Source organism: Mustelus asterias, chromosome 13 (assembly GCF_964213995.1).
Source record: "Mustelus asterias chromosome 13, sMusAst1.hap1.1, whole genome shotgun sequence".
NCBI lineage: Eukaryota > Metazoa > Chordata > Chondrichthyes > Carcharhiniformes > Triakidae > Mustelus > Mustelus asterias.
This window is the reverse complement of record NC_135813.1, coordinates 97,042,506-97,069,525: the sequence shown is the minus strand read 5'-3', so window position 1 is coordinate 97,069,525 and position 27,020 is coordinate 97,042,506. Positions and strand designations below refer to the sequence as shown.

Here is a 27,020-nt window from a genome sequence, read left to right as displayed (position 1 = left end):
CCTTTGTCTTTTCCGGTGCAGAGGTCAATGCCAGGTGGCCCATCCAGTTTCATTTCTTTGTTGAGACTTTGTAGCAATTGATACAACTGAGTGGCTTTTTCAAGGGGGCAGTTGAGAATCAACCACATTGCTGTGGCTCTGGTCACATGTAGGCCAGACAGGTAAGGACGGCAGATTTCCTTCCCTAAAGGACATTAGTGAACCAGATGGGTTTTTCTGACAATCAACAATGGTTTCATGGTCATCAGTAGACTCTTAATTCCAGATTTATTTTTATTGAATTCAAATTCCACCATCTGCTGTGGCGGGACTCATACCCAGGTCCCCAGAACATTATCTGGGTTTCTGGATTAATAATCGAGCTATCGCCTAGTTCTTCACCTCTCAAGTACCATGCTGGTCAGGATTTCTTGGATAATGCATGCTTGTTCCAAGTGCAAAGATGAACTTATGACCTTTTTGTAAATAAAAAACGAAGTGTCCAAATAACACAATGTCTTTCCATGTTTTAAAAGAAAATATTGTCCTGAAAAATATGATTCTGACAGTGTTCCTAATCCGGTACCCACCAATTTCTCCATGACCTTATCAAAGAGGGACTGTTTCTCTTTACTATATATTACCATAGAGAATGCTAAATTGAGTTGCCACATCTACAAAGTGTAGCAAAGATCCCAAACTTTGTCCCATACTTTTAAGTCCACTATCACTACATCACTAAATTCCCAGTCAAGTAGTAGACTCACAGCTTGGCGGTGTCCTTTGATATTTAACACAAATATCACATTGTCCCTTGATATGCTCAATAAGTCTGTCATAATCTTTATCAACTACTGCAGCAGTCTGCAGCAGAGCTTTCAGGTTTTGTGGCACTGGATGTGCGAATTGTCTATGCAACTTCCAAATAATCAACTTTCTGTCCACCAAACCTTTGTCCCCAGAACTTTACAAGGCTGCTTAAAGTATTTGTGTGGAGTTTACACATTCTCCCGGTGTCTATATGGGTTTCCTCCAGGTGCTCCAGTTTCCTCCCACAGTCCAAAGATGTGCAGGTTAGGTGGATTGGCCATGCTAAATTGCCCCTTAGTGTCCAAAGATGTACAGGTTAGGTGGATCAGCCAAAGTCAATGTGCAGGGTTATGAGGATAGGGCGATGGAGTGGGCCTGGGTAAGATGCTGTTTCAGAGGATTGGTGCAGACTCAATGTGCTGAATGGCCTCCTTCTGCACTGTAGGGATTCTATCGAGTTGATGAGAAATATTTGACTTCCTTAATGGCAGACTGATTGAGTAAAATGTAGATCCACAGTTTTTTCTGAACACAATTGCTCTGAGATTCTCCATTTCCAGCTTCATCTGTGCTTTTTTCATTGAATATTTGATCAACAATAGAGGTATACCACTAGAGACCATATCAGTACTGATGAAGAGACTGGTTCCGGCTATCTTGCAAGGAAGAATTACTCTTTTGAAAGACGTTCGCATATAACCATCGTGTCATGGACAGGAAGGGTGATCAATGTAAATTGCCCTCAACGAAAAGGACCACAGTACTCTCAGACACTTAAGTACATGAAGAACTAAACACGCACACAGCATACACAGAAATGACCTCTTGTTCCACAATATATCTACAATCCTTGAACTCACTAAGACTTCACTTTCTCAAACAACATCCAAATTAAGTAACTCTATAAGTCAAATCCAGCTTAAGTTGCAACACAATACAGATAATGAAGTCTGGGAAATGTCTTTTCCTGGTCTAGCGAAGATATTCAAACCACCTTTGTGAAGGTTTCCTGCAATGGCTCCAAGACTTAGATGCAATAGTATAGCATCTCTGAGAAGTAAAAGATGTTACAGAACCCCTTCCTGTGAAATGGGTCCTAGATTCCGGGCTGGGAGTTGCAGACTAGATTTTGGATGTGAGGTGTGGACTGCCTTGTCTGCTTCTGGGGGCAGGGGGAGGTTTCAAACTTGAGAGTCGGCTGTCTACTTATCTCGACTTCCTTCCTTTTGTGGAGCCTTTGGCCACTTTTGGGAATCCCGGTTCAGGGACTAGCCAAGTTGAAAAGTTCCAGTTTCTGGTGCTAGTTGACCCTGAAACCTGGGATGACAGGAAGAGGGCCTATTGGCCAGGGCCTTCCCCACATCCATATTGGATATGGCTACATTGTAGTAGCCTGGTGGGATAAGCAGGGGTCCAAACTGTTTGGACTCCTGCTTGGTGTTAATTTGTCTGTCTTAAGGGACACTACTGCCCTTTAGGGAATGGTCAGCTCTTGCTGTATTTCCAGGTGGTTTCTCCACTGGGGGAGGCATCACCCACACCACTTCTGGATGAATTTGGGAAATTTCAGCTCCAGAAATTGCCTGAAGGTGATCTGCTAAAACAGTCACTGGCTTCCTTGCCAAGCCCTTTGAGTTTTGCGAGGGCACCTTTCGAACATGTTCCAGGTCTTCTGGAACACCACTGCCCTCTAATGGGGATGAAGTTCCCGCTCTGAAGGCTCTTTGAGTGCTTGAGGCAAGTTTCCTCACCCGCTCTGGGAATCTTTGGGAATCCCTCAGGCCTCCATTCAACTTTGAAAAGGTGGGTTTGGGTAGCCAGATCTCCTGCCCACCCAGCACTGGTGCAGGTTCTCTTTAGTTCAATGCTGGGCAAGGTACATTCCTCACCAAAGGAGGGTATGTTCAGAGACATTCCGGAGATCTCTGTTCTAAAAGCGAAATAAGGTGTTGGACAGCCAGACGTCCTGCTCCTCCAGCAGGGGTACAGGCTTCCTTCTTTTTGAAATGGTCGGTCAAGTCGAGGAACGTTCTGGGTATCTCTCTTCAAAAAGCAAGAACGGCATGGGTATAGTCTCCCTTCTTTTCAAAAGGGCTGGCTGGTTCTGGGGATTATCTGTGCATCCATAGAATAGAATCCCTAGAGTGCAGAAGAAGGCCATTCGGCCTATCGAGTCTTCACTGACTCTCTGATAGAGCTTCTTACCCAGACCCTATCCACAAAACCCCATGCATTTACCCCATTAATCCACCTAACTTACACATCTGTGGAAACTAAGGGGCAATTTAACATGGCCAAGCCACCTAACCTGCACATTTTTGGACATCCCTCTTTTAGAAGTGAAAAGGTGTTGGGACAACCAAACCTCCTGCTCTTCCAGGAGGGATAAATGCTCCCTTCCTTGTAAATGGGCTGGCTGGTCTGGGGACTTTCTGGGTACCCCATTTCTAAAAGTGAAAAGCTTTCGGACAGCCAGACCTCCTGCTTCTCCAGCAGGGGCTTGGGCTTCCTTCTTTCTAAAATGGCTGGCTGGGTGTGGGGACTTTCTGGGTATCCCTCTTTTAAAAGAGCAAAGAACTTTTCGGACAACCAGACCTCCCGCTTCTCCAACAGGGGCATGGGCTCCCTTCTTTTAGAAATGATTGGCTGTTCGACTAGGTGGGGTATTTCCCTCATTATTTCTTCCCCTGAGAATGGACTTCTCTAGTCCACATTCAGCATGGGGATTCTTGGAGATCTACTGATTCTAGTGGCCTTCTCTGTGCCCAGTTTAATTTTACTGGCCTGTCTTTAGCCTTGCTGACTTCGAAAAGCTCTCACTCAAGGTCTGTGGGGACTACCCTTTCGGGCTTCTTGATCTTTGTCAGCTTTCTGCCCTTAAGCAGATTTCTGCTACTTGGTCTTGGGTTCTATCAATTTTCTGGCTTAATCACAGCCTTTTAAAATCCAGGCAGCTTTTCTCGAACCACCTTATTCCTGAGAGTAACTTTTCTGAAATGGTATGATTTCTCCAGTCTCTCTGGACTTTTCTGGCTTGATGTGGAGATGCCGGCATTGCTCACCTGATGAAGGGGCAGCGCTCCGAAAGCTAGTGGCTTGTGCTACCAAATAAACCTGCTGGACTTTAACCTGGTGTTGTGAGACTTCTTACTCTGTTCTGGCTTCTCAGGGCACAGTGCTTGGGATCTCACGAAAACATTTCCCCACAATTTAGCTATTCCCTCATCTTTTCTTGGAATTCCCTCTGCTTCTTGGGCTTTTAAATCTCATCTCTGGCATATTTTGCTCATGAATCTTTTCTGTCTCTCTCGTTCCCTCTCTTAAGCTTCCCCTTCTCTTTTCTGGAACTTTTTCAATAGCCTTCTCTTTTCCAACTCTACCAGCCATTTTATGGCCAAGATAGCTATCTTGATTACAGGTCTCCAATCATTGCTCGGTTCTGACTCTTCTACCTGTTCTAGTAGAGATTGAGATCTAACTTCTCCAGAAGTATTTGGAGTATCTTGGGCTTTTGGGCCTCAGGCAGAAATTTTATGAATAGTTTTTTGACTAAAAATCTTAGTTCTCCCTGACTTAAAGAAGCTAGAGTATCACTGGTTAGTGATATTACTTTACATCATGTCTTGACCGTGACAAGCTCCAAAGCACTTCCAAGATGTGCGGGTTAGGTTGATTGGCCATGTTAAATTGACCCTAGTGTCAGGAGGATTAGCAGGGTAAATGTGTGGGATTATGGAAATAGGGCCTGGGTGGGTTTGTAGTCGGTACAGACTCGATGGGCCGAATGGCCACCTTCTGTACTGTAGGGATTCTATAAAACATCTCAAGGAAGAATAAGTCTGGACTTAGCCTATCCCTTAAACAGGTTTATTTCCAAGGCAGCAAAGTAAAACCACAGACTCTCCCAGTTCCTCTCAGACACCCAGAGTGAACTCATTTACATACTCATGCAATGATTCTATAATCTTTCCCTAATAAGGGGCAACATTGCTTAATTATCAATTTAAAGCCTGTATCCTATTGCAGCATAATTTCAATATTAACAGAGAGGACATCTCCATTTTGAGTCATGCTCTCCTTTACTTACCTGTCACGGTGTCCTGCTGCTGCTTTCAAGCTGGTGGTTCTCCTATTGGCCCTCCAGCTTTCAGCACCCATTGCAAGCCCACTGGCCATTAATTCGACATTTCAGGGAAAATCACAGGTGGGTGACTGTTTCCCACGTTACAGTGCATGCTTCTAACACCCATTTGAGCCTGACAGCAACCACAGGAAAGTCCTTCCCGAGGACTTTGATGAGGTGGCCCACGGAAAATAGTTGATGGGTATGCACATTGAACTGCTTGATGCTTTGGCAGGTCTGCCAAAAAGCTTAGTTACTGTCGAGAATCACCAACTAGGCACATGGCGCTGTTCAGATCTTTTATCCCCTCAATGTGGAAGCAGTGGCCAACTACATGAAAACCTTTGCAGACCCAATCATGGTGAGTGTTTGATGGTCGATGTCTCAGTTTCCATTACAGCACAAGCAGTAGCCTTCAAAGGTATAAGCACTGCCGTGGAAGCACATTCTCAAGTCTTGCAAGCTCAGGTTGTTATCACACAAGTATAAACTTGTGCATCATAATTTTAAACTGTGTGGTGGTGTGTTAATGTTGACAGCAACAGTCAGAGCTGCTGTGGCAACATGCATTATTACATACCTGTTGTTGTCTGCAGCTATGTATAGTGATGATAGAAGCTCCAACTTTCTTTCTATCCCATGGCTGACCTTACCACCTGCTCATGGTGTGTGTTGGAAGGATTTGCAGGTTGATACTTGTTAGGCAGCGTTATGAATACGCTTTCCTTTGCTATTAAATCCTGGGATGGGACTCAAACCAGAAGTTTGAAGCTCGGTGGCAGGGATGCTACCCACTGTACCACAAGGTCTCTTTTGGAGTTACAGAAATCAGTGTTCAGGGTTCTCAGGATCTCATAGCAGTTCAGAAATCTGTCTTCCAACATATTTGCTAAGATTGCCAAGGCTTTACAATAGGTGGAGTGGCAGTGGCACTGTAGAGCACGAAGCTGATTGCTTTCTGAGAATGACAGCATGCGTCTTCCCTTCACTGCCAGTATGAGGTGGGACTTTGGCCAGTCATCGTCTTTCCAGACAATGACTCCCTCTCTTTCAAGGATCCCAATCAATACCTTGTCTCCTTTGTGTAACTGTAGTACCATTCAAATGCATTTTCTTCTGTCATAGGCGGATGCCTGCTGCTGCCTGCAGGATTGTTCTCAGTCCTGGATGTTTCTGTCGTCCATGACTGCCAACCATGAGAGTTTCTTTGGCAGCATTGGGAGTTGAGTTCTGCCCATCAGGAGCACTGATGGGACCAATCTACATTGCAATAGGGCAGATCTATTAGTTAAAAACACTGTAGAGAAATTGTTGTTCTTTCTAGCGTGGTCACCACTTTACGTCTCACCATTCAATTGTGCATACCTTGGAGAGCTGGTACGGTGTTGAAAATCACAACTGAAGGCAAATCGGGTGACATATTCATTTGCGAATTGCAGTCCATTATTAGACACCACCTGGTCTGGCATACCATAGCTCGCTAACATTTCCTTCAATGAACTCACACTGCCTTGAAGATTGTTGTATGCTACTGTTTCACCTCAATCTATTGGGAGAAATAGTCAGCCACAATGAGGAAGGATTTGTCATTAAAAATAAGTAAATCAATTCCCAACCATTCTCACGGTCGGTGTGGGGATGAGGAACTCTCTCTGGTTCGGCGTGTGCAGTGTACACACCTGGCAGTTTGTGATCATTTTTACAATGGCCCTTGATATGCCCTGCCACTAAACTGCCATTGGGCACACAATCTGCATTTTCTAATGTGCATTTGGGTTTGGTGAATTTTTTTGGAAAAATCTCTGACTGAAGAGAGACTGGAATGACCAGCCACTCATTGTATACTCGCAGATTATCCATCACGGTGTTTCTGCTGTTCAAAGCAAATTTTCATGGCATTGCTGGCTGATCGCTGCTGTGATCACTTTTGTTGACAGTATTAGTGGATACCGTCATCCCACATTTGCTCCTGGCGAATTTGCTGAAGTTTCTCAAAGTTGTCTCCTCACAAATTGGGTGCATGACTTGAGTTTCTCAACCAAGCTAATATCATATGTCACAGGAAGGTCAACTGTGGCACTGGATAGTGTGTCTGCAGTTGTTGAATATTTCCCTTTAATATACATCTCATATGCAAATCTCATGATGTACAAACAGAATCTCCGAATTCTGAATGGCATCATTGTAAGTTCCTTCTCTTCGAACAGTGAGACCACTAGTTTATGATCCATTTCAATGATGACTTTCAGGCCGATAATGTAGTCAGAGAACTTCTCGCAAGCTCATGTGACTGAGAGAGCTTCTTTTTTGATAAGAAGTGGTAAGGGAATTGTGGCCAAACCATGGCTTACAAGGGAAATTAGAGATAGTATCAGATTCAAGAAAGAAGCATACAAATTGGCAAGAAAAGCAATAGGCCTGAGGATTGGGAGCAGTTTAAAATTCAACAAAGGAGGACCAAGGGATTGATTAAGAAGGGAAAAATAAGTATGAAAGTAAGCTAGTAGGGAACATAAAAACTGACTGTAAAAGTTTCTATAGATATGTAAAGAGAATTAATTCTACCTGTTCTCAGTCCTGGATGTTTCTGTCGTCCATGACTTCCAACCATGAGAGTAGAATTAAGGATCTTCTTGTGAGGGATCCTCTTGGGTTGAGTGATCATAATATGGTTGAATTTCTGATACAGATGGAGGATGAGAAAGTAGGGTCCCAAACCAGTGTCCTCTGCTTGAACAGAGGGGAGTACGATAGGATGAGGGCAGAATTGGCTAATGTAGACTGGGCGAGCAGACTGGTAGGTAGGACAGCTGAGGAACAGTGGAGGATATTTAAGGAGATTATTTTAAGTACTCAGCAAAAATATATTCCGGTGATAAAGAAGGACTGTAAGAAAAGGGATAACCAGACGTGGATAACGAAGGAAATAAAAGAGAGTATTAAAATAAAAACAGATGCGTACAGAGTGGCCAAAAATAGTGGAGAATTAGTGGATTAGGAAAGCTTTAAAAAAACAACAAAGAACGACTAAGAAAGCAATTAAGAAAGGAAAGATAGATTATGAAACTAAACTAGCTCAAAATATAATAAATGATAGTAAAAGTTTTTACAAATATATAAAAAGGAATAGAGTGGCTAGAGTGAATGTTGGACCCTTGGAGGACGAGAGGGGAGATTTAATAGTGGAAAACGAGGAAATGGCTGAGACTTTAAATAAGTTCTTTGTGTCATTCTTTACAGTGGAAGACACAAATAGTTTACCGAATATTAGAGATCGAGAGTTGGTGGGAGGTGAGGTCCTTAATACAATTACTGTTACTAAAGAGGTAGTGCTTGGTAGACTAATGGGACTGAAGGTAGACAAGTCCCCGGGCCCAGATGGAATGCATCCCAGGGTACTGAAAGAAATGGCTGAGGTAATAGCAGATGCGTTAGGAGTTATTTCTCAAAATTCGCTGGACTCTGGGGTGGTGCCGGCTGATTGGAAAACAGCTACTGTTACGCCGCTGTTTAAAAAAGGAAGCAGACAAAAGGCGGGTAACTACAGGCCGGTTAGCTTAACGTCCGTAGTTGGGAAGATGCTGGAGTCCATCATTAAAGAGGAAATAGCAGAGCACCTGGATAAGAATGGTTCGATCAAGCAGACGCAGCATGGATTCATGAAGGGAAAGTCGTGTTTGACGAATTTACTGGATTTTTATGAAGATGTGACTAGTGCAGTTGACAGAGGGGAACTGGTGGGTGTGGTGTTTTTAGATTTCCAGAAGGCATTCGATAAGGTGCCTCACAAAAGGGTGCTGCAGAAGATTAGCATACACGGAGTTGGGGGTAAGGTATTGGCGTGGATTGGGGATTGGCTATCTAACAGGAAGCAGAAAGTTGGAATAAATGGGTGCTTTTCTCGTTGGCAGTTGATGACCAGTGGCGTGCCGCAGGGATCGGTGCTGGGGCCTCAACTGTTTACCATTTACATAGATGATCTGGAGGAGGGGACTGAGTGTAGGGTATCAAAGTTTGCTGATGACACAAAGATGAGTGGGAAAGCGAATTGCGTGGAGGACGCGGAAAGTCTGCAGAGAGATTTGGATAGGCTGAGCGAGTGGGCGAGGATCTGGCAGATGGAATATAACGTTGGCAAATGTGAGGTTATCCACTTTGGAAGAAATAATAGTAAATTGGAATATTATTTAAATGGAGAAAAATTACATCATGCTACTGTGCAGAGGGACCTGGGGGTCCTTGTGCACGAATCGCAAAAACTCAGTCTGCAGGTGCAGCAGGTGATCAAGAAGGCGAATGGAATGTTGGCCTTTATCGCGAGGGGGATAGAATATAAAAGCAGGGAGGTCTTGCTGCAACTATACAAGGCACTGGTGAGGCTGCAACTGGAGTACTGTGTGCAGTTTTGGTTCCCTTATTTGCGAAAGGATATATTGGCCTTGGAGGGAGTGCAGAGAAGGTTCACCAGGTTGATACCGGAGATGAGGGGTGTAGCTTATGAGGAGAGATTGAACAGATTGGGTCTGTACTCGTTGGAGTTTAGAAGGCTGAGGGGTGATCTTATAGAGACATATAAGATCATGAAGGGGCTGGATAGGGTAGAGGTAGAGCGATTCTTTCCACTTAGAAGGGAAACCAGAACTAGAGGGCACAGCCTCAAAATTAGTGGGGGCCGGTTCAGAACAGAGTTGAGGGGGAACTTCTTCTCTCAGAGGGTAGTGAATCTCTGGAATTCTCTGCCCATTTAAGTGGTGGAGGCTACCTCGTTGAATATGTTTAAATCACGGGTAGATAGATTTCTGATCGCTAAGGGAATTAAGGGATATGGGGAGCAGGTGGGTAAGTGGAACTGATTCAGCCATGATCTTGTTGAATGGCGGGGCAGGCTCGAGGGGCTAGATGGCCTACTCCTGCTCCTATTTCTTATGTTCTTATGTTCTTAAAAACAAATGTAGGCCCTTTACAGTCAGAAACAGGAGAATTCATAACGGGAAATAAAGAAATGGCTGAGGAATTAAATTTGTACTTTGCTTCAGTCTTCACAAAGGAAGACATGAATAATGTACCAGAAGTGCCGAGAGAAACAAGTTTTAGTGAGGAACTGAAGGAAGTCAGCATTAGTAGAGAAATGGTTTTGGGGAAATTGATGGGATTGAAGTTGGATAAATCTCCAGGTCCTCATAATCTTCATCCCAAAGCACTTAAGGAAGTGGTCTTGGAAATAGTAGATTCATTGGTGGTTATTTTCCAAAATTCTTTGGACCCTGGAATAGTTCCTACAGATTGGAGGGTAGTTAATGTAAGCCTGCTATTCAAAAAGGGAGGTAGAGCGAAAGCAGAGAACTATAGACCAGTGAGCCTAACAGCGGTACTGGGGAAGTTGCTAGAGTCTATTACCAAGAATTTCATAGCTCAGCATTTGGAAGGCAGTGGTATAATCAGACAAAGTCAGCATGGATTTACAAAAAGGAAATCATGCTTGACGAATCTATTGGAATTCTTTGAGGATGTAACTAGTAGAGTTGACTGAGAAGAACCAGTGGATGTGGTTTATTTAGACTTTCAGCAGGTTTTCGACAAGGTCTCACATAACAGACTACTGGGTAAAGTTAAAGCACTGGGATTGCAGCTAATGTCTTGAGATGGATAGAAAGCTGGTTAGCAGATAGGAAGCAAAGAGTTGGCATAGATGGGTCTTTTTCTGATTGGCAGTCAGTGACTAGTGGGGTTCCGCAGGGATCTGTGCTAGGACCCCAACTGTTCACATTATATATTAATGATTTGGAAGAGGGAACTGAATGTATTATCGCCAAAATTGCAAATGGTACAAAGTTGGGTGGGAGGGTGAGCTGCGAGGAGAATGCAGAGATGCTTCAACGTGATTGGTCAGGCCGAGTGTGTGGGTATATGTATATATGGGTATATATAATGCAGTATAATGTGGTTAAATGCGAGATTATCCACTTTGGTAGCAATAATAGGAAGACAGATTATTACTTGTATGGATGGAAATTGAGAGAGGTACTCAACGAGACCTTGGAGTCCTCATGCATCAGTTGCTAAACGTAAGCGTGCAGGTACAGCAGGCAGTAAAGAAGGTAAATGGTATGTTGGCCTTCATAGCAAGAGGATTTGAGTATGGGGATAGGAATGTTTTGCTGAAATTGCATAGGGCATTGGTGAGGTCACACCTGGAGTATTGTGTGCAATTTTGGTGTCTTTATCTGAGGAAGGACGTCCTTGCTACAGAGGGAGTACAGCGAAGATTTACCAGGCTGATTCCTGGGATGGTCTGTCATATGAGGAGAGACTAAATCGGTTAGGATTATATTCACTGGAGTTTAGAAGAGTGAGAGAGGATCTCATAGAAACTTATAAAATTCTAACAGGGTTAGACAGGGTAGATTCAGAAAGAATGTTCCCAATGTGGGGAGTCCAGGACTAGAGGTCATAGTTTGAGGATAAGGGGTAAACCTTTTAGAACTGAGGTGAGGAGAAATTTCTTCACCTAGAAGGTGGTGAACATGTGGAATTCACTACCACAGAATGTAATTGTAGCCAAAACGTTGTCTGTTTTCAAGAAGAAATTGGATATATCTCTTAGGGCTAAATCAAGGGATATGGGAAGAAGGAGGAATCAGGATATTGAATTCGATGATCAGCCATGATCAAAATGAATGGCGGAGCAGGCTCGAAGGGCCGCATAGCCTACTCCTGCTTCTAGCTTCTATGTTTCCATAGAAAGTGCATCTGGGGAATTGATAATGGAAAGTAGGGCTATGGCGGATGAAATAAACAAGGACTCGCGCACCATCCCAGAAATCGCTTTAATCAGGAAATGAAAGGGACGGAGGAACTTAGGGGAGGCAATTGCCTAGTGGTATTATCGCTGGACCATTAATCCAGAAATTCAGCTAATGATCTGGGTTTGAATCCCGCCACAGCAGAGGGTGGAATTACAATTCAATAAAAAAAATTCTAGAATTAAGAATCTACTGATGACCACGAAACCATTCCCGATTGTCAGAAAAACTCATCTGGTTCATTAATGTCCTTTAGGGAAGGAAATCTGCTGTCCTTACCTGGTCTGGCCTACATGTGACTCCAGATCCATACCAATGTGGTTGATTCTCAACTGCCCTTTGAAAGGGCCTAGCAAGCCACTCACTTTCAAGGGCAACTAGGAATGGGCTATAAATGCTGGCCAGCCAGCGACGCCCATGTCCCACAAATCATTTTTTTAAAAAGCCTCAGAAACTTCAAATCAAAGCTCTGTGCACACATTGGGGCTGAGTACACAACCATGCAGACTGGTAAAATAGACATCTCCTCTCTGCCAGAGGACTTCAAAGGGGTCTGATCACACCTGCAGCTTCTGAAAGTGGGAGAAAGGCAAATCTCTGCTGTAGATTGGAGTGCTGCAATGATTTAAAAGCCTGCTAGGTAACCAGGAGGGCATGGAGATTAAATTGACCTGGCCACTTCAGATTTTTCACAGCTGACAGGCAGGAATGCAGATATTGATCACAGGACTGCCTGAAATCTCCATGCCAGAGGTGATCTTCAGATCTGCCAGCGCTAGTTCAGCCATGACACCTCCATCTCAGCAGAGAGTGGGGGAGGTTAACCACTTTTCTATTCAACCCCCAGGATCCTTGAGGGATCCTTCCTCTGTAGTCTGGTAGCCAGAGAGGGGCAAATGGCCACTGGACCTACCTCCTCAAGCCCCAAGAGGGCCCAACGTGCCAGGCCAGGGTGTCAGTGCCAGGGAGTGCACTATTGGCATAGCTAAGGCATGTGGACTGAAGGAAGGCTGAGTGGGGGGTCTGAGGGAGGAGGGAGACTGAGCGGGGGGGGGGGGGGGGGGGTCTGATGGAGGAAGGGTCTAAGTGGGGAGTCTGAGGGGAAGGTGGGCTGAGGGGAACATGGAACAGAAATAGGCAAATTCAACCCTTCGAACCTGCTCCGCCATTCAATCGGATCATGGCTGATCTCTCCCTGGTCTCAAATCCACCTCCCCACCTGTTCCCATATCCCTTTTTTCCCATTTTTAAAATTAGAAATATATCTATCTCCTTCTTGGAACCATTCAATGATTCAGATTCCACCGCACTATGGGGCAGCGAGTTCCACAAATTCAACACCCATTGAGAGAAGTAGTTCCTCCTCATCTCAGTTTTAAATCTACCGCCTCTCAACCTATACCTGTGACCTCTTGTTCTAGATTGCCCCATATGAGGAAACATTTGGTCTACATTTACTCTATCAATCCCTTTTAAAATTTTATATACCTTGAACAGACCCTCTCTCATCCTTCTAAACTCCAGCGAGTACAAGCCCAAACTGTTTAATCTCTCCTCATACGTTAACCCTTTCATCTCCAGAATCAATTTGGCGAACCTCCTCTGAATTGCCTCCAATGCCACCACATCCTTTCTCAAATAAGGAGACCAAAACTGGACACAATACTCAAGATGTGGTGTCACCAACACCCTACACAATTGCAACAACACTTCTCTACTTTTATACTCCAGTCCTTCTGCAATAATTGCCAACATCCCATTTACCTTTTCTATGACATGCTGCATCTGCACACTGACTTTCTGAGATTCATGAACAAAGACACGCAGTTCCTTCTGCCCAGGCGCATTTGAATCTGCTTTCCACTTAGATCATAATTTGCCTTTCTATTTTTTCTGCCAAAATGGATAACCTCACACTTATCCACCTTAAACTCCAGCTGCCAAATTTTGGCCCATTCTTCTAGCCTGTCTATATCCATCTGTAAAATCTTTATATTCGCTTCACTGCCTGCTTTCCCACCTATTTTAGTATCATCCGCAAATTTTGCTATGTCACACTCTGTCCCTGCTTGCAGATCATTTATATGGATTGTAAACAGTTGAGGTCCAAGGACTGACCCCTGCAGCACCCCGCTGGTTACATTTCGCCAGCCAGAGAAGGACCCATTTATCCCAACCCTCTGTTTTCTATCAGTCCAATCCTCAATCCAATCTAGTACTCTACCCCCAATCCTCTGCGATCTCACCTTCTGGATCAGTCTTTTATGCGTCACCTTGCCAAACACCTTCTGGAAGTCTAGATATACCATATCCACAAGTTCCCATCATCCACCTTGCTGGTTATGTCCTCAAAAAACTCGAGCAAGTCTGTCAAGCATGACCTGGGTAGGGTGGGTAGTCTTCCTCATGGGGGTGTGTGTGTGTGCACGTGTGTGTGTATATGCGGTGACCCGTGATCATGATTGGGGGGGGGGGGGGGGAGCGGGTGTGAGGGTGCCCCTCTTCTCTGAGAGGTTGGTGATGCTTCCCTGGACTCCCGGGGTCCAGCAAGCCTTGTCCCCGCTTATGGATAGCAACTGTAAAGCCCACCCATTGCAGTTCCAGATGGCGGGCCAGGTGAATTCGCAGTCAAACCCATTCAATGTAATTCAAATTAGCAGGTTTGCCTAAGTGTTAGGTTGCCACCCAGTCTGGGCAGGAACCCAATTGAAGTCGGCGGGATGAGGTGGATGAATCCAGAGAGCCCTCATGCCCATTGAGAATCCAATTTTTGGCCGAAGCCCCATTCATCAGGGCATTGGGATTCCTGCCAGCCATCTGACGAGGTCGGAGAATCGGGCCCAACTAGTCTCACAGGAATGTAATTGAAGAAATAAATTGACATTGAGCCAAAGAAGGACACAACATGACAAGTAACATAGTTAGGTTTTATGCAGTGTCCTCAAGTCAGAGAGAAATGGAGAGGCGTTAGTAGAGAATTCTAGGGTTTGGAGGCCTGCTCACCAATAGTGAGGCAAAGCAAACCAAGAATATGCAGAGGTCAGAATTGACAGAACACAAAATTTCTAGAAGGTTAAAGGGCAGGAAGAGGTTATAGAGGTTGAAAGGCACACAACCACGGAGAAAGTTGAATATGAGGATGAGAATTTTAAAGTCACTGTAGGTCAGTGAGGACAAGATGAACAGACTTGGTGCAAGTTAGGATTCAGGCAGGAGAAATTTCTGTTCACTGAAGTTTATGGAGAGTGGAAGATGGTATCACATGTAGGGGAATACAAGAATACTGCTAAAATCTGAAAAACAATTTGTGGTTAGCTGCTGATGTGGATATACAAATTAGTTATTCGGTATTGGTACCAAATGGGTCTTTTTCTGATTGGCAAAATGTTCAACAGCCGCAGCTGCTCTCAAGTCAAAAACCAGTAATCTGCTTATGTTAACAAAACTGACATCAGCATCTAGGACTCTAATTAGGTAATCCAGGAAACATTATTCAATATGAGAAGATTTGTAGGTCGCACGATGCATGAAGCATACAAGATGTGGTTCAGCTGTTTAAAAAGGGGACTAATTTCTCAATTGGAAACAAACCTGATGTATCAGACAGCAGAAAATTAACAAAGGTAAGATTCATTGAAACAACCTTTCAGTGTGCCAATACACATGTCCCCCAACATTGGGCCTTTTTTCCTGATTGTCAAACAAACAATGTTAGTTTTAATTATGTAATATCTTTTGGAATGGTTTGCTTGAGCTGAATATGGAGCACACAGAGTAAAGGCTATGGTGATTTATAATCCAATAAAGACTGTACCTTGATTGGAATTATCTCAATTTACAGCACAATTAATTGTGTTTTAATTTAAATAGTTTTAATACACACCATCAGGTTCACTCTTGTTGCTACACTTCTGGTTTTGAAGTTCTTGGATCCTTTGTTTCTGCTCCAAATCCTCAGAGTCTCCTGCCTGAAAACAACAGGTTTAGTCAGTTGCATCGTATGAAAGGAGATCAAAAATAGAAAGTCAGCCAGGTTCTGAAACACTGTACATTGATCCAGCTGAAAGTATAATGAATGGTTCCTAAATGACATTCTTTTCAAACTTTTTGTTTCCCTCCCCAAGTGCTATAAAAAGATGCAAAAATACAACTTAAATATGAAAACAAGAATAGAAGGCGGCCATTTAGTCTCTTGAGGCTGTTCCATCATTCAATGTGATCATGGTTGAATCTATCATCTAACTCGATATACTCTCCTATGTCCCATATCCCTGAACACCTTTGGTTAACAGGAATCTATCAATCTCAAATTTAAAATTCACAATTGATCCAGCATCAACTGCCATTTGCAAGAGAGAATTCAAAACTTCTACCACTGAGTGTAGAAATGTTTCCTAATTTCTGGTTTTAATTTTTTTAAGAAAACTTCTATTCTAAGTTTTCATTTTACATTTGTCACGAAATGCAACAAGTTGCCAAAATCCAGTACAGCACAGAGTAATCATTATTCCACACAAACATACAGAGAAGACCAGTGAATATTCATACAAATGATTCCAATTACCCATCATTGCAATTGTTGTCGTCGGCATCTCCTCTTGTACAGACAAAGAAAGGACATCAGTTAGAGCGGCGGATCTCAGAACAACAGGATAAAATTCTGAGCACGTGGCCTCATGGTGCACACCATCCTCCTTGGGATAACACAGACATGATGTGGAGATGCCGGCGTTGGACTGGGGTGAACACAGTAAGAAGTCTCACAACACCAGGTTAAAGTCCAACAGGTTTATTTGGTAGCAAATACCATAAGCTTTCGGAGCTTGCTGCTCCTTCGTCAGATGGAGTGGTCTCTGTTCTCCAACAGTGCACAGACACAGAAATCAAGTTACAGAATACTAATTAGAATGCAAATCTCTACAGCCAGCCAGGTCTTAAAAGGTACAGATAATGTGGTTGGAGGGAACATTAAACACAGGTTAAAGAGATGTGTATTGTCTCCAGACAGAACAGCTGGTGAGATTATGCAAGACCAGGGGCAAGCTGTGGGGGTTACTGATAATGTGACATAAATCCAACATCCCGGTTTAGGCCGTCCTCATGTGTGCGGAACTTGGCTATCAGTTTCTGCTCAGCGACTCTGCGCTGTCGTGTATCGTGAAGGCCGCCTTGGAGAACGCTTACCTGAAGATCCAAGGCTGAATGCCCGTGACTGCTGAAGTGCTCCCCCACAGGAAGAGAACAGTCTTGCCTGGTGATTGTCGAGCGGTGTTCATTCATCCGTTGTTGTAGCGTCTGCATGGTTTCCACAATGTACCATGCCTCGGGACATCCTTTCCTGCAGCGTATCAGGTAGACAACGTTGGCTGAGTTGCAAGAGTAGGTACCGTGTACCTGGTAGATGGTGTTCTCACGTAAGATGATGGAATTCGTGTCGATGATCCGGCACGTCTTGCAGAGGTTGCTGTGGCAGGGTTGTGTGGTGTCATGGTCACTGTTCTCCTGAAGGCTGGGTAGTTTGCTGCGGACAATGGTCTGTTTGAGGTTGTGTGGTTGTTTAAAGGCAAGAAGTGGGGGTGTGGGGTTGGCCTTGGCGAGATGTTCGTCTTCATCAATGACATGTTGAAGGCTCCGGAGGAGATGCCGTAGCTTCTCCGCTCCGGGGAAGTACTGGACGACGAAGGGTACTCTGTCCACCGTGTCCCGTGTTTGTCTTCTGAGGAGGTCGGTGCGGTTTTTCGCTGTGGCGCGTCGGAACTGTTGATCGATGAGTCGAGCGCCGTATCCTGTTCTTATGAGGGCATCTTTCAGCGTCTGGAGGTGTCTGTTGCGATCCTCCTCATCCGAGCAGATCCTGTGTATTCGGAGGGCTTGTCCGTAGGGGATGGCTTCTTTTACGTGTTTAGGGTGGAAGCTGGAGAAGTGGAGCATCATGAGGTTATCCGTGGGCTTGCGGTATAGTGAGGTGCTGAGGCGACCGTCCTTAATGGAGATGCGTGTGTCCAAGAATGCAACCGATTCCGGAGAGTAGTCCATGGTGAGTCTGATGGTGGGATGGAACTTGTTGATGTCATCATATAGTTGTTTCAGTGATTGCTCACCATGACTCCAAAGGAAGAAAATGTCATCGATGTATCTAGTGTATAGCATCGGTTGAAGGTCCTGTGCGGTGAAGAAGTCTTGTTCGAACCTGTGCATGAAGATGTTGGCATATTGAGGTGCGAATGTTGTCCCCATGGCTGTTCCGTGTGTCTGGATGAAGTACTGGTTGTTGAAGGTGAAGATATTGTGGTCCAGGATGAAGCGGATGAGTTGTAAAATTGCATCTGGAAACTGGCAGTTGACGGCATTGAGTACTGAGGCCGTTGCAGCAATGCCATCATCGTGGGGGATGCTGGTGGAGAGTGCCGAGACATCCATTGTGACGAGGAGTGCTCCTGGTTCAACTGCTCCATGTGTGTTGAATTTCTGTAGGAAGTCCGTAGTGTCGCGACAAAAGCTGGGGGTTCTTTGTACAATGGGTTTCAAGATGCCCTCGACATAGCCGGAGAGGTTCTCGCACAGGGTTCCATTTCCTGAAACGATGGGACGGCCGGGTGTGTTCGCCTTGTGTATTTTTGGGAGGCAGTAGAGATCTCCAACGCGTGGAGTACGTGGGATGAGAGCACGGAGGGTGCTCTGAAGGTCCGGATCAAAGGTTTTGATCAGAGTGTTGAGTTGACGGGTGTGTTCTTTGGTTGGATCTGTGGGTAACTGTCTGTAGTGTTCCTCGTTGTTCAGTTGTCGGTACACTTCTTTGCAGTAATCCGTTCTGTTCAGTATGACGATGGCCCCTCCTTTGTCTGCTGGTTTGATGACAATGTTGCGGTTGGTCTTGAGAGCGTGGATGGCGTTGCGTTGTGCTTGGGTGATGTTCGGTGCTGTCTTGTGAGTGCGGCTGATGAATTTGGTGTTGACGCACCTCCTGATGGCTTGGGCATACATGTCAAGTCGAGGGCAGCGGCCTTCCGGAGGAGTCCAATTCGACTCTTTCCTCTTCGGTTGCACTGCGGATCTCTCTGTCTGCTGTTCCGGTTCATTAACTGTCTCATTGTGTTCGCTGTTGGCCTCTTGGGGTTTGTGGAAGAACTCCCGCAGCCTCAGGCTCATGATGCTCCACTTCTCCAGCTTCCACCCTAAACACGTAAAAGAAGCCATCCCCTACGGACAAGCTCTCCGAATACACAGGATCTGCTCGGATGAGCAGGATCGCAACCGACACCTCCAGATGCTGAAAGATGCCCTCATAAGAACAGGATATGGCGCTCGACTCATTGATCAACAGTTCCGACGCGCCACAGCGAAAAACCGCACCGACCTCCTCAGAAGACAAACACGGGACATGGTGGACAGAGTACCCTTCGTCGTCCAGTACTTCCCCGGAGCGGAGAAGCTACGGCATCTCCTCCGGAGCCTTCAACATATCATTGATGAAGACGAACATCTCGCCAAGGCCATCCCCATTGAAAGGAGAAGGTGCAGTGTTGCAGTTACAGATAGGATGAAGCGAAAGATGAGCTGAATATATGATAGGTCCATTCAAAAGTCTGATGGCTTTTCTCTTGAGTTGGTTAGTACGTGTTCTCAGACTTTTGTATCTTTTTCCCCAATGGAAGAAGGTGGAAGAGAGTATGTCCGGGGTTCGTGGGGTCCTTGATTATGCTGGCTGTATTTTCGAAGCAGTGGGAAGTGTAGACAGATTCAATGGATGGGAGGCTGGTTTGTGTATTGAACTGGGCTACATTCACAATCCTTTATAGTTTCTTGCGGTCTTGGTCAGAGCAGGAGCCATAACAAGCTGTGATACATCCAGAATGGATGCTTCCTATGGTGCATCTGTAAAATTGGTGAGAGTTGTAGAGGACATGCCAAATTTCCTTGACCTCCTGAGAAAGTAGAAGAGTTGGTGGGCTTTCTTAATTATAGCATCGGTGTGGAGGGACCAGGACAGATTGTTGATCTGAAAATTAGAAACTTGAAGTTCTCAACCATTTCCACTTCATCACTGTTTTTGTAGTCAGGGGCATGTCCTCTACTATGTTTCCTGAAGTCAATGATGGGGAAAATTCTAAAGTGCATAATCAAAGATTTTATAGCAGAGCATTTGGTAAACATTGGTAGAATTGGAGACTCTTTGTGGGTTTTGTGGTGGTGGAGAAATTCTGAGGTGATGGTGGGGGATTCTGAGGTGGTTTGTTTTCATTTTAAAAATTTCTACATCAACCTTCTGTTTAAAAATGGCAGGGGGGTGAGGGGGTTTTGCACGTCAGGGGTTAGCCGGGTGGATCCGTCAGGAGGGCCCTGATGTCCCAATGTGAGCAAACCATGTCGGGGTGTGGGGAGAACATGGGAGAGTGGATCTGATGTCTCTGGAGGTGGGAGAGGGAGGGGGCTCTCCCAGCGCACCATGAATGGCCGCTGAGCACTTTGAAGCCGGTTTCACCAGCGTGTTTAGGCTCCGCAACCCCCTCCATACCGGCGCTAAACTCCAACCTTCTAAAACAGTGACTGAGTTTCAAAAGATTGTGATACAGTGTGCGCTTGAGAAACTGGCAAGCTTCACCCCATGTTCCTCACCGTTATGACACTTAAAAATTTGGGGGGAAAATACCACCCGTAATCTTACTTTAACTCATCAATACTCACTTACGCTGTATTTTTGCATTGTATTCCAGATTTCCAGTGTTTGTATGATTTCCTTTTAAAATCATAATTGCTAGTGAGTTCAGTTGTTGAATTGTGGATATCATTACAAATTGCTTTTTCAAGTGACGTGTGCATGAGAACATTAACATTTAATGGAACATAAACAGTGAATGCACTTCAGGTCATTCTGTGAAGCACCTTTGTATGTTTTTGAAAATAAGATATTAAAATAAATCCAAGTCTTTCTTCCCAGAGCCTTTATAATGGGCACAATATGCAGTAAATTGTTAGAATAACAGTACTACAGTATAACTAGAATATGAATAAATTAAAAATAGATAGCACAGTGTTAATGTACAAAATACATATACAAAACAATTACATACACTACACAGTAGTCAGTAACTGATGCAATTGATCTTTTATTTCATTAAGTGTTTAAAAAAAAACCTAATTAGTGTTGGCAACTGATGTGATTAGCTGGTTAAGCTGGAATATGCAGTACTTCTGCCTAAGGAAAATAGGCGTGTGCCAAACAATTTAATCTCAGTTGCAACCAAAACAAATGCACATTAATATTCTACATTTGCAGCAATTTCCCTTTGGATGTTCAATTGCTTCCAGTATTTCACTATTTAATCACAATGTATGATTATTTTGTGCACAATTTTATCATTAGTCTATTTAAACCGAACAGTTTAGTGATTGTGTTAAATAGTGTAAAGAGACATTACACTAATGTTTTCAGTAATACACTATCAAAGTGAAACTGCCGAGTATATATATATCTTAAACATAAATTGGCTTCACTGTCCACCAGAGTTCTCTATGATTGTAATTTCCAGTCATACGTACATAGATTTTCTATATTTTTAATCTGCATTATAATCTAAAAACAATGGTGGAAGTATTGTTTCAAGTAAGCAACACAATATACAGATTAGGTTGCAGCTTTCCTTTGATGGGTCAGTTGGTAAAGGCAGTATTTAACTTAACTCAGCCAAATTGGCAGTAGGATTGCTACAATTAAGTTTAATGACTGTGGTCTACAGAAAGGAAAATTAACCAGGAATCCCACAGTTGATACTTTCCAGTCACTCTGCGAGAAAATACATGTGCCAATATTGCCTGAGAATAGAATTGTGCTCTCCACAATCAAATATCAAGTGTAGCATGGAGAGGATGCTGCACTTGGTTGAGGTCATTAGGTTACGCTGAGGCTTCATATGTTTCATATGAAGCAATTTTTTAAAGCGGCATCTCGGCCTTTTGGCTAAGATGCAAATGAGCCCAAGTCTTGGAGGAGGAACCTCCCCCTTCTCCAATCAGCTTGGCTCATGTAGATCGGGCCCAGGACAGGGTGGTTTAGTCGCCCGCCCTGTCTTGTCAGCCTGGATCGGAAATGTCTCAACTTGTTGAGACTCTGAATTGGATTTGATTTGATTGAATTGGAAAAGTATTAAAAAAAACAATCAAATAATCTGCCAACACTCATTGATTAAGCTGTCATTAAGGGTGACTGACGCCTGTGCAAAACAACTGCATCTCAAGAGAGAAAAAAAGCAAGAAAATTAGAATAGAAATGGTCTGTGAAATAATATAATAATCCACAGCTACATTTTTCAAAGTACAGAACTCTGTTTCTCTCCTTTTTTTTCTATTCAAAGTATGCTTTAATTAAAAGTTACCATTTTTACTAAGAGACTGCTGTTGCCTCAATGATGTTCTCAGAAGGATGTAACCAGGGGTCAATTTACAGAAGATCACCTTTGGAACTGAAAGAAGAATCACATTGGACTCAAAACATGAACTCTGTTTCTCACTCCATAGATGCTGTCAGACTGGCCGAGTTTTTCCAGCACTTTTGATTTTACTTTATACAAATTTCTATTCCCGAGTCCTGTCATGAGCTTCTATGAAGTAGCAGCAGCTCCCTCATAAATATTTTGTTCAGCCAAAAGTTGTCTCAACAAGTTAAGGATTGCAAGCACATCTCTTCGCCATAATGAGACAAATTTTTCAGTTTTCTATCTGATCAAGGCAGTTTTCAATCCAACATAATTATCTGCAGGATATATCTTATCGCAATTACAAGACTTCACATCAAGTCTGAAAGGCATTCCATTGTTTTGAAACTCCACATGCAAAATTAAATGATTTCTTAATAGATGAAAGTCTAGATTTAACTGAATTATGATTTCACAAAAATGAAGTCTCCCCGCCCAAGATAAAATTTCATTTCAGATTATTTTACATACAAGTAGAGATATGAGTTTATATTTCCATCTGTTAACTTCAGAACAAACTAGTGCCAACCAGTAAATCACAGCTGCCTGTGGAAGAATTAACAGCAAGAGCATAAGACTTCCACGTGGCTTTACTTCAAAGAGTCTCTCAGTCACTCCTATCCTGGCAGTATTTGCATTTTCTGTTTGAATTCTGCTGGACAGAAGAGGCATTGGAAATATGGTAGCTGAAGCAGTCAGAACTGGCACTGGAGAGTACAGCAGACCTGGAGCAGTCAGAGACAGACCTGGAGAATTCTGCATCGATATCAGGGGAATGCTGCACACCTGGGTTCACTTGCAATCAACAGAAAATGGGATAGCATGAGGCCCAGAACTCTTAAGATGGTCACTGTAGGGAGAAACAACTATTGTGCTATGTTGGTTTGTGCTGTTGTATTAAAAATGGCATGTTATTGTTGATATTGTGTTATATCGGGTGTTACTTTTATAATTTATCATTGTGAGATTGTATTCTGGTTTGTAATTTGAAAGAGTAATGTATTTTGTATTTGTGAACTGTTTAAAAAAGAGTAGGGAGAACAACTGAAACCAGCATTGTGGCGGAGAGCAGGTTATATTCCTGCACCACATAATCAGCTTTGCTTGCTCTTCACTGCTGTGCTCACCCCAACTGTTTCAAGATAGCCTTCAAATTTTAATACCTGCTTTAGTTGATTAGGAACTTGTTTTCGGGGATGCAATGTACACGAAGGCATAGCTGAGATTTGAATTCAGGATCTGCTGTTTACTAGGCAGGTGCTTTAACCAACTAATCCACGGCACCAATGCCACTTAGTTGATTAGGAAAAGGCAGTAACACTCATTTCTATTTACCTATCTATTATCCCATCTTGGTGAATTGTGCTTTACTTATTAAATGAGATCCAACATGTCACCTGTCCTTAATCATCTTTCATAACGTTCTCTCATACAAACAAAAGCCTTTAGTTTCCCCCTTAAGGTATAACATTCAAACTAAGGTATCAACATTAAAACCTTCCAAGGGTATGTGATGTTTCTAAAAACGTGAAATTTGATGATCAGTCATTTTGAAGATTATGCCTCATTAATACAGGGCTGCATGCAAAAATTGAGGCCGGAATTTTCCAGCTGTGTAGCGTGGGCGGGATCTTCTGGTCCCGCCGGCAGGATCTTCTGGTCCCGCCAATGGCACAACCCCGCTGTGGGTTTCCCTGCAGTGTAGAGTGCAGTCAATGGGAAATCTCACTGACAGCGGCAGGCCCAGAAGATCCCGTTGCCAGCAAACGGCACGCCACTTTCCGCCATGAAAAACACACTGCAGAGAAGCGAGAAAATCCCCTCGAGTGCCCCAGAACTGCTCGTCAGCTTTGGTCTGCCACAATAACATTAACTCAGTCATTGCCCAGTCCAGTCTCCAAGCCAAGAAAAAAGGTCCAAAAGGGTGCCAACTACAGGAGTTTTTGAAGCCAGAGCACCAACAGCCAAAGTTGTTTTTGTGGAGGGTATGAGAGCAACTGTCCTACTGTCCCAACCCAAATCAAAACAAAAGGAAATTTACCTGTTAGCCACGATTCAGAGGACTTCAACAAAATAGGGACAGCAATGGAATGAACAAGTGATATCAGAAACAGTATGTTAAGTTGTCTCAGGGTATCACCACCCCATTTCCACTGGCTCAACTTGCAGTCATGTGTGTAATAAGGTGACAGAGTAAATACAGCTCAAGGAAAAAATAAATTACGATAGTGAATAAATGACATTCTCGTTCTGTAAAATAATTGTAGGCAAGTGACCCGTTTCAATTCCAAAGAGAAAATTATACAGGTAAAACTGGATTTTTATTCATATCAAATTTTATTTATGTGTTTTTGGGATGTGGGCATTGCTAGCAAAGCCAGTATTTGTTGCCTATCCCTAATCATACTTGAACTGAGTGGCTTGCTCGGTCGTTACAGTGGGCAAATAAGAGTCAACCATATCACTGGGGTTCTGGAGACGCATGTAGGCCAGACCAGATAAGGATGGCAGATTTCTGTCCCCAAAGGACATTAGTGAACCAGATGGGCTTTCACAACAATCAATGATAGTTTCATTGTCTCTAGCTTTCAATTCCAGTTCAAATTCCCCTAGCTACTGTAATGGGGTTTGAACCCATGTCTTAAAGTAAAGTATATTTATTAGTCACAAGTAGGCTTACATTAACACTGCAATGGAGTTACAGTGAAAATCCCCTCGGGATTGGGTACACTGAGGGAGAATTTAGCATTGTCAATGCACCTAACCAACACGTCTTTCAGACTGTGGGAGGAAACCGGAGCAGACACAGGGAGAACGTGCAGACTCCACACAGACAGTGGCCCAAGACGGGAATCGAACGCGGGTCCCTGGCGCTGTGAGGCAGCAGTGCTAACCACTGGGCCACTATGCTGCCCTGTCATACTGGCAAATGCAAAAGTTTCTAGAGAAGCGAAGATAGTCTATGGCCATAAATGAAAGTCACAGTATATAACTCTTGCAGTTGCTTCTCTGCAGTCACCACTATCATGGAATGTTCCAACAATGGTAGATTAAAAGCTTCTACATTTCACAGAACCAAGGAAGTATTAGGTCAGATGCAAGCAATACCCCGATACAAAATATAACTACTTTTTTTTTCTAAGTCTTGCTCCAAAAAGAATGAATGGAATGCAGTATAGATCTGAAAAGGTTCACCTTACTCATACAGAGTAAGCAACCTTATAAACAGCAATCTGACGTAACAACACAAGACTCAACTCCCCTATTTGCTCAGTGGGATTTTCCAGCTGACTAGTCAATCCAAAAAGATTAAGGAAGTCCAAATTCACTCTATAGCCTCGGGGAAGGGGCTACCAGTCAGGATTCTTATTCCTGATTTCTACCCAGCAGCTCTTTTTGGAAGTGCGTGGATGGATGTCAGGTGAGGATAGGATCAGTTACAACGACAATGTCACCTCCTATTCAAAGACCGCATAGTCCTGCCAACACTCATTATCTAATCTCGCATGTTAATTATGGCTAATTGAACAAGTAATCAATGTTTTCACGCTCAGCAAAAATATTTGAATTTGAAATTCACGTTCATCCAGGTCATAACAAAATCCAAATTTGAATATCTTACTTTATTTTATTCATTCATGGTATGTGATGTCGTTCACTCAGTCAGCATTCCTTGCCTATCCCTAATTCCCTCGAGAAGGAGGTGGTGAGCTGCCTTCTTGTACCACTGCAGTCTATGTGGAGTAGGTACACCCACAGAGTTGTTAGGGAGGGAGTTCCAGGCTTTTGGCCCAGCGTCAGTGAAGAAAAAGTGATACATTTCCAAGTCAGGATGGTGAGTGACTTGGAGGGGAACTTCTATCCATTCAAGGCCATTGCCAATCGGGTTAGGTCTGCTCTGGAGTCGATGATCCCCCCATACCAGACCTTCTCTGTTCCTGGCAGGACGGTCTCTGTTAGCCTTGCACTACTCAGGGATACAATGTGTGGGACAGAGATGTGGACACCTGCCTCATCAGCCTGGAACAGGAGAAGGCCTTCGACAGAATATCACACACCTACGTGATAGATGCGCGCTCCAAAATGAGGTTTTGGGAAGGAATCTGCAAGTGGATCTAACTGCTTTACACAAACATCAGTAGCATAGTTTCAATCAATGGGTGCGAATCGGAAAGCTTCCTAATTAAATCTGGAGTCAGGCAGGGCTGCCTTCTCTCTCCCATCCTGTTTGTGTGTTGCATAGAACTTTTTGCTGAGTCCATTAGGAAGGATGCAGGCATAAGTGGAGTGACAATCCTAGATAGCGAGACACTCAAGTCAAAGCCTCCTTGTACATGGATGACGTTAGCATCTTCTGCTTGGATCTGCTCTTGATACATAGACTGATCAACATCTGCGACCAGTGCGAACCGGCCTCGGGCACCAAGGTAAATCGTGGCAAAAGCGAGGCCATTTTCTTTGGGAACTAAGCTGACCGACTCCTCGTCCCCTTCACCATCAGGTAAGACGGCCTAAAGATGCTGGAGATATGGTTTGGCGGGACCAGCGCATGCATTAGAAACTGGAAGGAACAATAGGTATAATGAACCAAAAACTGGCATGTGGAAATGATGCACCCTCTCTATTCAGGTAAAAACCTGGTCATAAGGTGCGAGGCACTCTCAGTATTGCTGTATATAGTGCAGGTCTCGCCCATCCCTCACTCCTGCACTCTGTGGCAATCACCCAATCCGTTTTCCACTTCATCTGGGAGTCAAAAATGTACTGCGTTCATAGGGACGCAATGTACAAACCTCTAGATAAAGGGGGGAAAAACATGCCCAACATTGGCCA

General features: G+C 43.8%; 1 protein-coding gene across 2 annotated transcripts in view; it reads right to left on the bottom strand.

Annotated features, from left to right (window-relative positions):
• Nucleotides 1-27,020, bottom strand: part of smtnb (smoothelin b) — a 347,775-nt gene that overhangs the window by 172,968 nt on the left and 147,787 nt on the right. For both annotated transcript variants that reach the window (XM_078227351.1, XM_078227352.1), the window contains exon 6: nt 15,599-15,683. In XM_078227351.1, the coding sequence (XP_078083477.1) occupies nt 15,599-15,683 (85 nt within the window). The remainder of the gene's footprint in view (nt 1-15,598; nt 15,684-27,020) is intronic.